We start from the raw sequence: 15,418 nt of genomic DNA, 5'->3' as shown, positions 1-15,418 counted from the left end.
GCTAATTCAAAGGACTACAAATTTGGTGTTTTACGTTTAGCCAAATTCGATACAAAGATTGGTCAGTACGAAGTAAAATTGAAACGACATATAGCACTTTCCGGATTCTGAAAACTCGAATTGTGCCTGAAACATACATAACATTGCCAGTAGCTTTCATTTCTGGAATAATTTTACAGCTTGTAGTAAACTATCTACCAAGAATGCATAAAAGAAAAACTCACCTAAACAAACAAACAAACAAACAAACAAACATCTACAATTCTCAAATGGCATCTCCGACTTTTCGATCGACCAACAAGAACACATTACAATCGAAATCTAACTTACCCTTCTTTCTTTCTTTCTAATTCACACGCAAATTTCTGTACAAACGGCGAAGAAAAACCCTCCTACAAACTCGTCTCAGTGCTATAAACCGAATACTCGCTCAAGCTAAAATTAGGCCTCTCCTCCTCCCAATTCAAAATCTCCCTAGCGTACTTGAGCGCTCCATCTACACTATTAGGCTCCAACCCCTTCACCAAAGATACATACAGCTTTCTCCCCGTAAGCATTTCGTACAGCCTTTTGAACTTCACAGCAACGTAATGAAACCCTAACTGACCCATGGTCGGATGGTTCGCACTACCGGTGGCGTGGGCCCGGTTGCGGCTCACCACCGGTCGGAAATCTTCGAACCAGTCGCACCGGCTCAAAGGCACTTGCTCGATTTTTTCCTCGAACGAGTCGAATTTGTTTAGTAGCACTAGGAAGTCAATCTGGTCAAAGGTTGGGTGAGTCACCATGTTCTCAAAGAATTTCTTGGTCAACATCATCTTGTTGACCGAGTTTCCGTCGGCGTCAAATGCGAACTGGTCGTAGTCGTTTAGAGAGACGCAGAAGATTACGATTCGAACGTCTTCGAACATTTGGAGCCACTTGCAGTTGTTTTCTCCGAAACCTTTTGCCTGTAATCTGATCAGCTGGAATCTGCGAATCAAATGAAACGGAGTTGTAAGTAAATAAGAGAGAAATTTGTACGGATAAATTTACGTTAAACAGCACTTAATATGGAATGGAGGGAGTACATAATTTAACTTGTACTCCCTCCGTTTCTATTTAAGTACTGTTTTAGCCATAGAACCTTCTTTTTCCCATAGATAATACACACACACACACATACACACAGTTCACAACAATACCTAAGTTGGGAATCGTGCAGATCAGCACTGTCAGTATCATCGTCATATGCTGACTCAGGGAACGAAAAGTCAACACACGAAAGGCCGTTTGATGAAGTAACGTGTTCGGCGTAAAGGATATCAAGATCAGACGGTTTATAATCCGGTTTCAATATCTGAACAGCCTGTAGAGTGGCGGAAAAAAAAATCATAATTAAATTAAATTAGTCAAATGATCACTAATTAAATTTAATTAGTCAAAGGCACGTGATTTGGACGGTCATCATCTTTACCCGCTCGAGGAAATAACTGGCTATAGTGGGCAGTGTTTCCAATTCACTTCTCCGCTTGTAAGTCGCCTGAAAAGCTGTGTTGCCCCACAACTCCTCCACCAGTGGGGCATATTCTCGACTGGCGGCAGGGAATATTGCTTCGAGAGTACCAGATGCCATTATTTTAAGTAGCCAGTCCGAAAATGCCTTCAATCTTGGACAAATCGAATAAATAGTGTCTTCACTTTTCCCATCAACATGCCCTGCCATAAAACAAAAACGTGTCACATTATTTAAAAAAAAAACACAGATTCAGATTTCAGATGAAATATGTACCTGCAAGAGTTGAACCGTCACACTGACTTTGCCTCGATCCAATCAAACTTTCTTCTTCAAAACGCTCACGACCCTCGAGAAGGATTCCGATATAAGTATACACATGGCTCTGGATCACTAATTTAATGTGTTCGCGCTCATCTTCGGAGAAAGGCGTGTCTTTGTACAAAATTTTAGCCTAATCCAAGAAAAAATAGAGTTTATTATAATCACAAACACCGCAGAAAGGATAAACAACAACCGGAACAAGCATTTGACTCAAAACAAGACTTGCTCGGCAATTAATCACAAGATAACACAAAATTCAGACTATTTAGAAATACAAATGCTTCGGAATTGCAATTAATGTGTGATTGAGTAAGCTCAAAAACCGAACAAATGATGAGCAAGAAAAGCAATTCAAAACATTCCAAACAAACAGAAACACGCATTATGATTTACATTCCTAATGAAATATACAGGTTCTCGATCTAGTTATGATAAGTTTTTTACGGTTCAAAGTCCAATAAATATCTGTTAAAAAAGCTTTACCTGTTTAAATATGGTACTTGTCCCCGAACCAGTGTATCCAATCAACAGAAGCTTCTGAATTGCTCTATGTTCAAAATAATCGGGCATGGATCGATTAGCCATGCTAGTTACTTGCTCACCGCAAAGATGAGATGATTTCGAAGGAACCGGTAGAGAAAGTACAGCACAAAGTAGCTTCGTCCCAGCCTGAAAAAAGGTAACACCAATTAAGATAGTGAAACAAAGTAAAGACTAAGAGCGCAAGTAAGTGACGAATTTTTTTTACAGAAGTCGAACCTTGCCCCAGATATAGCCTTTCGTATTTTTCTGCCCTTCCTCTTGGTAAGAACCATCTTCGTTAACCCAAAAATGTGGATTCCCAGCACACTGAACTCCCGCTAACTAATAAAACCAAAACCAAAGCACTAGTTTCATATCCGAAAAAAAAAATGCCAACAGAATAATTGTCTAAAGAATGTCAAGTGCAACCGAAATGCGAACCTTTAACATACGCAATTCCACTTTTGTAATCTCGCGACCATTTATAAAAACTTGTGTGTTCCCGTTACTAGCATCCGCCTTAATAGGACCCCCAACATTGAGATGGGGGCTAATAATTTGTGCAGGCTTTTGCCCCTCCTGTAAAATTTACCTCATTAAACAACAGCTAAAACCAACGCAAAAAAAAAAAAAAAAAAAAAAAAAGAAAAAGAAAAAATCAAGAATTACGCTAATTGACACTCACCTTTCCCCAAAGACCAGATACTTTGTCGTACCAATAATTTCCCGGTTTCAACTTCTTCGGTGGATTAGGGCAGCTTTGCAGCATAATAAGCTCCTCTTGATAAAGAGGGCTACCGTTCACAACAATATACTCGGAAGGCAATTGATTCACTTCACACAATTTCTCAGCCTTCATAATTTGCCGAACTTCCAAATCATTAAGCAATCGCTTAAGCATTCTAGAACATTTCCCCAAATAGCACCGCTTCGACTCGTCGATTGAGTATCCAATGCAAGTCACGCATTTTCTACCCTCGGGCATGGACCCCATTGCCCTAAGCACGCAATTAGTGCAGTACTTGGCGTCGCAAACCATGCACACCTCTTTTTCGGTGAATCTATTACCTTTCAAGCACCGATAACACGCCCCTTTTCTTACCTTAACCGCAGGCTCTCTCTTATTATTAGCTCTAACAACCTCGGATTCAGACCGACTAAACTCCTCGTTAGTAATTTCATCGTCCGACTCGATATCGCAGAATGTCACCATCGGTGCCCGCCTCGCATCGCGGCCGGATTCTTGATTTGCTTCTCCGAACTTACGCGAAGAAACCCTCGAGGAGGAAAGATAATCCGCGCTCAAGACTGACTCGTTAGAGTCCCAATCCATTCGGTTCGACTCGTTGAAATCTAGGCTCTCTTTAAACCCACTTGATAGAATAGAGTGCGGCAAACTACCAGAGAAGTCACCCGACTTTTCAAAGCTGTCCGAAGAGCATAACAAAGCCCCCGAACTACCAACCCCATCGACAAACTCGCACGAATGCTCTTGATTTTTCGCTCTGTTTTCGCTACGATTACTGCAATCGAAATCGCTACTTAACTCACCGGAAGGGCAAATATCAGTACTGTGGCAATTTTGGGGTTCTCTTTCCCCCAATTCATTGTTAACCGAGCTAGGCGAAACGCTAGTTTCGGTCCCTAAACCTAGCTCTTTACTGTAAGAACCCTCACTAACCTCGTTGTTCCGAGACTCGAACGCAATCACTGATGTCGGCGAAACGGTGAGTAACTCGGCGGAGGAGGAGGTCAGTTTCAAATTCCTCGGCGGCTTTTTGCTGATTATGTCACCGGAGGATATCGGCTGGGCAACGGGCAGCGAAAAATTGCTGCCCGAAAACTGGAGCGGAGAAACAACTGCAGCCACCGGAATTCGATCCACGTAGATGGGTACGGCCCGGGGCAGCTCGCGGGTTATCGGCGGGCCGTGATATTCCATAGCGAAGGAATATTCGACCGCATCTTCGACGGCAGCCGCAACCTCGAGCGACATATCCCTCCTTCTCAAAAAATCAATACACCTTTGGACACTGAAAACTTGAAAATTGAAAACCTTTCAACAAACCCACTTCGCATAGGTGCGAGAATCTCACGGGAAACGCGAATCTCGGGTGAAGCAAAAACAGGGCAACGGAAAGAACATGGGTTTTGTTGTTGAGTGGGGCTGTGGGAGTAAAAAGAAACAAACTTTAGCTGCACGGAAGGTATTTTTAGGTCCGCCGGAGATGAAATTGAACTAAAAAATTTGGGGGAAATCTTCGAATTGAGAGACTAAGGGCAAGGAGAAAAGTGTGGAAGAAAATACAAAGAGGGCAAAAGGTATTGGGAAAGGGAAAGTGAAAGAAATGGTGGTGGGCACTGTTTGGAGTTGGGCATCTTTTTTTTTTTTTTTTGTTTCTTTGGGTTTTTTTTTTTTTAAATTGCAGTTTTCTATATTTTTATTATTAGAAAAAAATTGAAAAAGAAAGAAAGAAAGATTTGTTTATTTGATGGAAAGAGAAGAAGAGATGAAAGCTCTGTGACTGTGTGTGGGTGACGGTATGGTGGTGGGGCGGTGATGTGAGCAAGTCGGCAGTGTCTGGTTTTAGGGGAGGTGTAGGGGTATTTTTGTCTTTTCCTTTTTGGAATACGTTGGTTTTGGACAAATGGTTTTTTTAAAACGGATAAAGACAATAGGATTTGAGAGCCAACCAAGTTCCGATTTGATGGTTCATCATCCGAGTTTTTTATTATTATTTTATTTTATTGTTTTATTCATTTACAAATAGTATATCTCACAAAAAATCATTTTCAAATAAGTTTATTCATCATTAGATATAAGTTGAAATCCTACGATTTAATTAATATATTTAAGCCCCATTTGGTTTATGCAAGTCTATCTTATAGTTTTGGTAAAAATAAGGTAAACCATGATAAAATAATATTAGTGAATCGATTAAATATTAAATAAATTTTAATTGTTGAGTTAGTTATAATTGATCTCTCCAAATGATATGGACTCATTGTCTCAAAAGCCCAAACAATAAAATTCTATAAAAAAAAAGTCTAGGTTTAACCTCGCATAGTTCACTAGTCCATGGGGTAAAATTCATTTTCATCCCTGAGGTTTGCCCTCAACTTCAAATTAGTCCCTGAGGTTTAATTTAGCTTCAATTTCGTCCTTCCAACCCACAATTCACCTTATTTCACCGCCAAATTGGAAGAAAAAAAAAAGAAATACCTACTCTGCCCTCCAACAAAAAATGACAGTTGCACTCATGGAAAAACTAGTTGTTGAGAGAAAAAATGTTGCTGGAAAAATATCTCAATTTCTATATAATATGAACCCAAACAATTAAAAAAATATTTAGTATGCATTCATCACAAAATCCAAGCATTACAATCAACAAAAATAATGGAAAGCTAGCCAAAAATAATTGATATTCAGATTCAAGTAATGCTTTTCAAAACAACTAGGTTTCTTAAACAACAGAGATCATTTCAAAAATATTAATTAAGCAAAAGTCTAGTTCAAAATACTTGTCAATTCTTAAACAAAATTAACTCAAAAACCTTAAAGAGAGTCATCTAAATCCTTGATTGAGAATTTGTGTCACTGTACATTTGCAAATTATGAGCCAACATTCTGCAAATTAGAAGAAAAAAAATATGAGAATAAATAATATAAACTAAAATATATAAAATCAATATAAACAATACCTGCCCTCTACTGGATTGGCTCAACTCTTGGATTACTCTATCACCAGCACCTCTCTTCATGCAAGTCCTCTTGTTATGCCCAACTTCATTGCATATTTTACAAGTCACATGAATAGATCTTTTATGCACTTTAGGAGCCTCATTAGGTTCCCTTCTTCTATTAGTTTGCAGCCTGCCTTGTTTGAAAACTCTATTCTTTCTTTTGTGCAGAGGAGGCTTCAATGGAGGAAACTGGGTATTCGTTAGCCATTTAGATTCATCAGACACAGCATTTATCATTCCATTGTAGGTCCTCAAATATGTTTCTCTAGTCAAATATGGACTGACATACTCCACTGGATCATACCTCATGTACAAAATGCAGCTCATTGCATGTTTACAGGGCACTCCACACACTTGCCACTCATTGCATTGACAAGTCTTCTCCCTTAGATTGACAACATACTTTTTGTCATCATTCACTTCAAATAAGAACTCAGAAGAAGGTATTGCCAATAGTTTCCTTCCATGTCTCTGATTTTTTTCTACTTTTGCATTCACATTTGGTGGTAATTTAGTTTGCCAACCTAAAGCTTTTTGATACCTTGTGAAAAATCTTTTCATCACCTTTGTCCTATACCATTCCAGCATTGATATAATTGGCCTTTGTCTCATTTTTCCCATCCATCCATTGAAAGACTCTGTCATGTTATTTGTAACATGATCAACTTTTGTAACTGTATCAAATCCATGCTTTGACCAAGTACTTGGATGTTCTTTACATGTTTCCATCAACCACTTATATGCTGCAACATCAGCTTGTTTCATTGAGTCCATTGCACCTTCAAAATCTTCTTCGGTACATGCATTAACCGCAATCCAGAAAAGCTTTCTCATCTTAGGACCTGGAAATTTTGCTCTGAAATTTGCGTACAAATGTCTTGCACAGTATCTCTGTCTTATGACCGGAAAATTTGACTTGACTGCCTTCTTCAATCCTTTCTGTCTATCACTCATAAAAGTGATAACTCTCTCATCTTGCATATAAGTTTTGAGGCAATCGAAAAAGTAGCTCCAACTGTCTTCATTTTCCCCTTCACAAATCATAACTGAAATTGAAAAACAAAATTACAAAATCAAAATAAATTACATTTATAAATATATGAAAATATATATCAAAATTGAAACAAAAATACCTGCTATAGGAAAGATTCCAGAGTTAGCGTCTAAAGTAACTGCCGTAAACAATTCGCCTTTGTATGGCCCTTTCAAAAAACAACCATCTACTCCAATAAAAGGCCTGCAACCTTTGATATAGCCTTCGTATTGTGCTTCAAAACTTATAAAAATTCTTTCAAATTTTGGAGTACAATTTGGATTGCTAATATCTAAGCCATCACACTTCAACTTCACAAAAGCTCCGGGATTTGATTCCTTGAGTGCAACAATATATCTAGGAATGTTAGCATAGCTATCTTCATGATCTCCCAATGCTTCTTTCATTGCGATTTGTCTTGCCCTGAACAATTTACTTCCACTAGCATGAACTCCAAATTTTTTCCTTAAAGAATTGTCGAGCTCCTCAATGGATTTATTTGGATTGATCTTATATTCTTCTTTAAATTCATTTGCAATCCATTTAGCTGTTGCTCCACTTTCTTTCAAATTTCTGACACAAGTATGAACTCCTTTCAAGCTTTTTATCTTGAAAGTTACTCCATCACCATATGTTGATGCATGTAATCGCCATGAACAATTCTTATCAGTGTTACATACAACAGTGAGCCTCACTTTATCATTTTTTAGTTTCTTCAATTTGACGCCTTCTTGAATTGTATATCTGCAAAGTATTTCTTTCAAATCCTCAACACTATCAAATATGTGCCCCTCCTTTAACTCTACTATTTTATTCCCATTTTTATCACTGCTTAACTCAAAGTATTCCCCTTCCATGGCATCACTTAAAGATTCTACTGGAACCCTTGCTTGAATGTCTTCATAATCTTCCAAATCTTCATCATCACTGTAGAAAACTTCTTGGTCTCTATCTGAGTTGTAATCACTCAAATCGTCATCCATACCAAGTCCATCATTTTCAGAATCACTCCATTCAACAATTTCTTCAATTTCTATGATCCCTTCTTCATCTGATTCTTTACCTAGCACTATTTTGGTTGGAATCAAATCTTCAGATTGATATACTTGGATAATATGCGAGCTATCAGCCATTTCTTGACATATTCCAACTTCAACAGATAATGGTGCACTTAAGTTTAACTTAACACAAACATCCTCTACCCCTATACAAAGATAGGTAGCAATTAGAGTTTCTATGTGTTCATCAGTGGTTATTAAGAATGTATCTCCTGAGTCAGGCATTACACCTTCCACTGCTACCACTTCACTCAACCATCGTGTTTTAGAGCCAGTTGCAGTTCCGCAAACATCATTTAACAATGATAAGTAGTCATAGCCACCACTGTCCAAATCTTTCAAAACATACTTATCTGCCAAATAGTTGATTTCAAGATTGAACCGCATCCCCTAAACACAAACCATGTTTAAAAAACGAATTAATCGAAACTCATCCATATTAATGGCTAAAACAACAGTTATGTGCAAGAAATTGAAAAAAAAATTACACAAAAACAAGCAGAAATTGACAATTGAAACTAAAAAATACACAAACGTTACCTTGTAGTTTTAACAGAGAGAGGTGTGGAGATGGTAGTGAAGGAAACAAACAAATTTTGAGGGCAAAAAAAAGTGAGATCAAAGTTTTTTTTTTTTTTTTGAAGACTTTGCCGCAGAGGCTAGGTTTTGTGATTTGGGGGTGTTTTGTCGAGAGTGGTTTGGTATCTTAAGGAAATTTTTGGTGAAGGGTAAAGGTTATTCTTGGAATTTATGAATTTCCATTGAGATTTGGCGGTGAAATAAGGGCTGAAGGACGAAATTGAAGCTAAATCAAACCTCAGGGACTAATTTGAAGTTGAGTACAAACCTTAGGGATGAAAATGAATTTTACCCCTAGTCCATGTAGCGTAGCTATGGATCAGGAGAAGCTGACTCGACATTTAAAAGGCGGCGATAACGTCATCGAGCCCTCCCCGTTTGAACTAACCCAGATCGGAAAGAACGGATCAACTCGCCCTCAAGAGACAAACATGTCACTCGAAGTAATTACATCACACTCCAGGTGTGAATATGACCAGAGACCAAAGGAGAGCTCGCGACCGGTATACTAAATATACCTTACTCTTGTTGCACAAACTAAAAATACGCGTATATTATTTCTCCACAATTTTGATTAATAAGACCAGACGAATCCTGACGTCGAAAAACCCTTGTCCGACTTCTTTTTGTAGATCACTTGGGCTTCTCTCACTATAGGCCTATCTCTTTATCTTGGGACCGACCATATAGGCCACATCACCAACAAAACGAGGCCTTAGCATCCACGATAACATTTAAGAACAAAATATATAAAACTAAAATATTTGCAATTTAAAAATACAAAATCCGGATGATTGTCCCGGGTCGGGTTCCCTCTTTGTGGGTGGGCTATGGGCTTGTGCGATTGGGATATGGGCTTGTATTCTGATCCAAATTTGAGTATTGGGCTATGGGCTTGTGCAATTGTTGCTTTAAATATTTGTCACTTTTTGAATTTATTTTATTTATATCAGTTATCATTTTAGAATACAAACGTTACATCAGTTAAGGAGAAACTAATTAATAAATTTGAAAAAAATAAAATTAAATTGAGTCGGAACTCGGAATGGTAATTACGTAATATTACATAATTATTTTTCTTAATATCAATATAAATTTATTCGTTTTTTTCAAGTAATTGAGTAAAAAAACTCTAACATTAGTTTAGTTTGGTGTCTTAATTAATTAATAATAAGTTAGCTTGAAAATGATATATGGCGGCCTGAGCAGACAAAGTGGTCGTTAATAACTGAAAATAATATAGTGTGTAATTTGCTTATCTGGTTTTTTCCCCCATAAAGAAGAACATTGGCTTCTTCTAAACTAATTAACATGCCTGAAAAATATTTGACAAGTCAATTAGTCTCTCATATATATTGTCAAATTATACATACCGATTTTTCTTGCTTTTAAATTATTATTATTATTATTATTATTATTATTATTATTATTATTATTATTATTATTATTATTATTATTATTATTATTATTATTATTATTGCAAAAATAGTTAGGCCATCTGTAAAAGGTTGTTATATAATAATTGCACACAATGAGCCGTAGCTTCCACTTGTTTTAATGTTACTCTAGTTAGGCCTCGTTTAATTGCCAAATATGTATAGAAAATTAATACTCACTCCATCCCGTTATATATACGATGTTTTGCATAAATTGTGGTAAAAAAACGTAGAAAATCACTAATTTACCATTGTACATAATTATTTACCAACTAACTAGTACTGATAAATAACGAAATTGAAAAACAATGAATTTAATGTTTTATTGAAAATATAAAGTGATAAATAATTTGAGAGTTTATTTTTTTCTTTAGAGGTATATTATCAAGTTTAAATTCTTATTTTTTAAAAATCCAAAATGGCAAGATGGTGTCAAAATTATCGAACCAATTAATGAAATATTTAATTAGTCACGATTAATTATACCAACCAAACGAGGGCCTATATACATAGTAATCCTATGGCCATGTCTGAAAATGGGTAATTTGGAAATGTAGGGGTAGAAATCGGAAGAATCGAGTTGAAATAAATACTTTCGAAAAGAAAAAAAATGGAATTCTGTTGAGAAAGAAATTGATAATCGAAATTCTTGTCATTTGAAATGCAAAACATTGGTTAAAGTTCGGAAATAATACTCATATTAAAACCAATGTAAATAAAAAAAAATACCCGTTCCAATTTCCACACTAGTTTGACGTTTTTTACAAAAAATATGTATATGGTTTTTTTTTTTTTTTTTCTTGAATTGGTTGATAAATTATAGTTTATGAGATAATCCATCCACTTGGTTTATTTATTTAATTTTTAATTTTCTTTTATGATTTGACTATTTTAACATTAATTGCTGATCTAAAAAGCTACATCCAAAAGTCTAGATGTCAAAAAATCAATGGAGAAAATGGCATCATGGGTCAAATTAAACGTCATGTGAATAATACCTCAATTAATGCATGAAAAATACTATATTGTCTTTACATTAATTTCTCACGTTCATACTTAATTCAGTCTCATTTCACACCAAAGTCATTAGGTTACGTTATATTATTATTTTCTTCCCTATTAATAATCCAATTAATCAAATATGTATGAACCATGTTATTAAACTTAATAAATTAATTTAAGATACTATTTTCCTTGCAAAATCATCGTATATAATTCAACCAGATTATTAACAATACAAATACAACAACGTAACACGGTATGCATGTATTTACAGGTAAATGATAATAATGAACTGATTAACTAACGTAACTCACATTAATTAATTTCTTAATTACGGAGTACTAATTAATTAATTAATGTAACTTAATTATGCAGCTGGGTAATTAATTAAATTTTTAATTATCTTCAGTGTTTTCTTCTACTTTGTGTCATCCTACTGCTACCCTTATTTGATGAGAAGCTAAGAGCCGACGGAATCGCCGGAGCCGAGCCGTGATTTTCCTGCGGCGGTGGTGGCGGCATTGCCGCCGCCGCCTGTCCGGAGACTCTCCATATCTTCACCGACTTGTCGAGGCTGCCGCTGTACACCATGAACTGCCCCTCGCCGCCGCTATTGTCGTCTTCCACGGCGAGGCACTTCACCGGACCGCCGTGGCCGGTGAGTATCGAGAAGCAGACGTGGTCTCTCTCCACCCTCCTCCACACGCAGATGTTCGTGTCGGCGGACCCGCTCAGCACCAGGTTCCCGGCGGTGGCGATGCACAGAACCGCCAGCTTGTGGCCCCTCAGCACGCCGCCGTGGGAGAGGAACTTGTCGCGCTCCCAGAAGTTGACCAGGCCGTCCGACGAGCCGGAGTAGAGGACCGTGGCGGAGGGGTCGACGGCGAGTGACGTCACCGCGCACTCCTGCTTGAGCAGCGTCTGCGAGAAGAAGTGCTTCGTCCCCTTCCCCTGCATCTCCCTCCGCCACGCCTTCACGCTCCCGTCGGCGGAGCCGGTGAACACCAGCCCGTCGAACCCGGCCACGACGGAGTTCACGGCGTCGTCGTGCGCGCTGATCGATTCTAAGCATTTCGAATCGGATACCCGCCAGATTTTGATCGTCTTGTCCCACGAGGCCGAATACAACAGAGATTTGTCCTCGCTCAGGCTGAGCGAAGAAATCGCGTCCACGTGTTTGATCCAGATTGTTTCCGGGTTGAACGAGCTTTTGATCTTGGCTTTGAAAGTGGGTAGGGTCCCGACCCGTTTGTGGACGCTCGGATCCTTGCCCGACACCTTCCAGACCCGGATTTTCCCGTCCTGGTGCCCGGAGAAGATACGTTCGCCGGCGATAATGATTGCCTTCACCAACCCGGAATTCGATTTGAACCCGGAGAATTCCTTCTGGTTTTTCCAGACCCGGATATTCTTGCTATCCGAACCCGTGTACAGCAAATCGCCGGAGGCGGCCAACGAGTATATGTGGCCTTCTTCGCGGACGAGGGACCCCATCAGGCCGGTGTAAGCGTACGAGGATTCCGGCGCCACGTGGGACGACCAAGGCGATTTGGACAGCGGGGAGGCGGAGACCCCGTCCCAGGACGACGGGTTAGAAAACGGCGGCGATTGGTCCCACGGGGTGCCGCTGCAGGTGGAGCCCGCGTCGGATGTCGGAGGCGGCGGCCTGTCGTCGTGGGATGCCGGGATGGCTTCCGACGTGCTGCTCAGGCGAAAGGAATATTCCTCCTGATCGGCGGAGTGCTGCAGCATGTTTCCGAATTTCTGTTTGGAATCTTTCGCCGTGTGATCGTAGCTTCCTGTTCTTGAATTCTTCATCTGATTAATAATTATAATTATAATAAAAAAAAAAGCAGTTATTGTGCAATGGAAAAAAGGAAGATTGTATTATGAAAATGATGAGAGAGAAAGAAGAGAGAGAGAGAGAGAGAGAGGGAAAGGAAAAAAAGGAAAGGTGCGGCTGATATGGAATTAATCTGGTTAAGTAAAGAGAAAAAGGTACGGCCATGAAGATGTTGGCAGAGAGTCGTTTTCATGCAAACTATATATATATATAATTTAATTTAGGGATAATTAGCAATACCCCCTCATCTAGGTAAATGAGTTAAGAAAAACCCCCTCCCAAAAATAATTAGAGAAAACCCCCTTACCTAATATTCTACCCAAATATTATTTAATAATTCCCAAACCACCCTCTCACTCTTATCTCTTCTCTCTCTTTCTCTCTCTCTCCTCTTTCTCTCGCACACATAAAAACACACACACACACACAAATTAGCGAGAAATCTCAACAGGAGAAAGCTCGCTCTTCGTCCGCTTCTTCCCTCCGAAGAACGGCTGGTTCAGGACGACTCCGGCGACTCTCATCGGCGGCGGCTTCATCTCCATCATCCGGAGCGCGGTGTTGAACACGATGTTGGCGCCGCAGCTCACGCCGTACAGGTAGCACCGATCTAGGTCGCCGTGGTCGCGGATCCACTTGTCGCCGCGGTCGGCGGCCTGGCTCTTCACCCACAGGACGGCGTCCATCGCGTCGTCGTACTGCGATGGGAGGCGGCTCTTCGGCGCGATCCGGAACTCGACGGAGACGACGATGGCGGAGACGTCGACGGAGAGGCGGTTGCAGGTCTCGTGGTTCAAGGCGTCGGAGATGGTCATCTGGATCCAGCCGCCGGCGTGGAAGAAGAGTAATCCGACGTCGTTTTATATTACGATTTTTATGAGGCTTTAATTAGTTATAGTGGGCTGTGTCAACTTAAATCTTTAACCATATATATGGAACTTAAACCTAAATCGACTATGTACATGTTCATAGTCGATTAAGCTAATCGACTATGTTCTGGTATTCGATTAGGGTTGATCGACTCCAGTTTTTTTTATTTTTTTTTGGATTTCTTGTTTATTGTTTCAATTGTATAAATCATTTATAACGTTTGTATATATTTTTTTCTTTCTAAAATATAGTTGATTTTGCATTTTTTCGCAGTTGTAATTTGTTATGTTTAGTAGCAGATTCTTAATCGACTATGCTTCATCATAGTCGATTAATACACCTGATATAGAAAAAAAAATTAAAAAAACAAAAAAAAATTAAATAATTAAATAATTTCCTTAATCGACTATGAAGCATAGTCGATTAAGGCTTAATCGACTATGCTTCATAGTCGATTAAGAAAAAAAAACGGAAAAAAAAAAAAAAAAAAAAAAAATTGCTGAGCGTGACCCAGTGATGATGTGGCGGATGGGGACAAAGCTGGAAAGCATAATGGCTGAAAATGGGTGTGGACTTTTCTCAAATGGACTAAAATATTTTGGGCCTCCCTCAATTAAAAATAATAATGAGGGGGTTTTCTCAAAGAGCCCCTTTAATTTAATTTGTCAAACCCTTTAATTTTGAAATGAAATGTGGCAACTACTATAACTATAAATGTGATGGGGGCAACTTTCTAATTTTATCTCTAGATAACACCCCTTTCTCAATTTTGCTTAACCTTTCGGTTAATTTTTTATTTATTTATTTAATTAACTAACTCCTTTTTTTAGTTCATTAAAAAATATTGAAAAAATCGGAAATTGAAATTTAAAAAGAACTTATTCCAAAAAGTTGGAATTTTCGGGAAAAATAATATTTAATAATGTTGATAGTTTGATACTGTAAGTGTAATTTTCGAAAAGAAAATGAAATTTATTTTTGAATCGGAAATCGGTATCTCGTGTATTTAGTGATTTGGATACCATAGTATATTGTGTTGTATACATGTTGGGCTGGGCTTTTTTCTGCCATCTACGGATCCACTAAATATGGTTTGTGATTATCCATTGATTTGACTTTTTTTAATTATTTACTAATATTTCGGAAAAGATTGATTGATTGAAAATTGAAATTCAGGGTAATCCATTTCAACATTTCGGCCCACCATAAAAGTAAGGCAAAATCCATAAAAAAAATGTGCGCGAGAAGAGATAAACAAGCGAGCAACGAGTAGATGGGTGAAGGACTGACGAGCAACGAGCACTCGAGTCGCTAGTGGTATGGCAACATTTAATGCGCGTTTTATCATTGTCAATTCTTGTTACTTTTGTCACATGCAGTTAATAAATTGTCAAGACATTTTAAATGATATTGAAATGAAATTCAGGTTCCGATGATATTTCTATACGAGTGATTTGACGGATGAAACTGAACTGAAGGTATAATTGAAGTTCGACTTTCCCCTATGAATAC

At 38.4% G+C, this 15,418-nt stretch overlaps 3 protein-coding genes and 1 pseudogene across 3 annotated transcripts; all 4 read right to left on the bottom strand.

Moving 5' to 3' along the window:
* Window positions 1-120: 120 nt before the first annotated feature.
* Window positions 121-4,972, bottom strand: XLG1 (extra-large G-protein 1). The gene is made up of 8 exons (XM_012997398.2): window positions 3,027-4,972; window positions 2,783-2,920; window positions 2,579-2,683; window positions 2,303-2,488; window positions 1,772-1,949; window positions 1,457-1,698; window positions 1,185-1,348; window positions 121-972 (listed from the first exon to the last, which is right to left on the bottom strand). Exons 1-8 carry the CDS (start codon window positions 4,335-4,337, stop codon window positions 393-395), a joined length of 2,904 nt encoding a protein of 967 aa, XP_012852852.2. The 5' UTR covers window positions 4,338-4,972; the 3' UTR covers window positions 121-392.
* An 883-nt stretch (window positions 4,973-5,855) lies between these two features.
* Window positions 5,856-8,671, bottom strand: LOC148768300 (uncharacterized). The gene is made up of 2 exons (XM_088822626.1): window positions 7,219-8,671; window positions 5,856-7,131 (listed from the first exon to the last, which is right to left on the bottom strand). The coding sequence occupies exons 1-2, from the start codon at window positions 8,561-8,563 to the stop codon at window positions 5,912-5,914; spliced, it is 2,565 nt and encodes an 854-aa protein (XP_088678752.1). The 5' UTR covers window positions 8,564-8,671; the 3' UTR covers window positions 5,856-5,911.
* A 2,697-nt stretch (window positions 8,672-11,368) lies between these two features.
* LOC105974791 (protein JINGUBANG) lies at window positions 11,369-13,252 on the bottom strand. Its single transcript, XM_012999949.2, has one exon. It carries the CDS (start codon window positions 13,009-13,011, stop codon window positions 11,599-11,601), a length of 1,413 nt encoding a protein of 470 aa, XP_012855403.2. The 5' UTR covers window positions 13,012-13,252; the 3' UTR covers window positions 11,369-11,598.
* Window positions 13,253-13,467: 215 nt separating this feature from the next.
* LOC148768299 (putative carboxylesterase 9 pseudogene) lies at window positions 13,468-13,851 on the bottom strand (annotated as a pseudogene).
* Window positions 13,852-15,418: the final 1,567 nt, after the last annotated feature.

Source organism: Erythranthe guttata, chromosome 8 (genome assembly GCF_056151865.1).
Source record: "Erythranthe guttata isolate IM_541 chromosome 8, IM_541, whole genome shotgun sequence".
In the NCBI taxonomy this organism is placed as follows: domain Eukaryota; kingdom Viridiplantae; phylum Streptophyta; class Magnoliopsida; order Lamiales; family Phrymaceae; genus Erythranthe; species Erythranthe guttata.
Note: the sequence above shows the minus strand (reverse complement) of the source record. Positions and strands in the feature narration are given on the sequence as shown.

Bases quoted from the DNA above. Each gene is read 5' to 3' on its own strand.
- XLG1 (XM_012997398.2), bottom strand. From the start codon at position 4,337: ATGTCGCTCGAGGTTGCGGCTGCCGTCGAAGATGCGGTCGAATATTCC. The intron at 2,921-3,026 runs GTGAGTGTCAAT...TAAATTTTACAG, and splicing joins TATCTGGTCTTTGGGGAAAG to GAGGGGCAAAAGCCTGCACA. The intron at 1,349-1,456 runs GTAAAGATGATG...GCCACTCTACAG, and splicing joins CCAGTTATTTCCTCGAGCGG to GCTGTTCAGATATTGAAACC.
- LOC148768300 (XM_088822626.1), bottom strand. From the start codon at position 8,563: ATGCGGTTCAATCTTGAAATCAACTATTTGGCAGATAAGTATGTTTTG. The intron at 7,132-7,218 runs GTATTTTTGTTT...TTTCAATTTCAG, and splicing joins TGGAATCTTTCCTATAGCAG to TTATGATTTGTGAAGGGGAA.
- LOC105974791 (XM_012999949.2), bottom strand. From the start codon at position 13,011: ATGAAGAATTCAAGAACAGGAAGCTACGATCACACGGCGAAAGATTCC.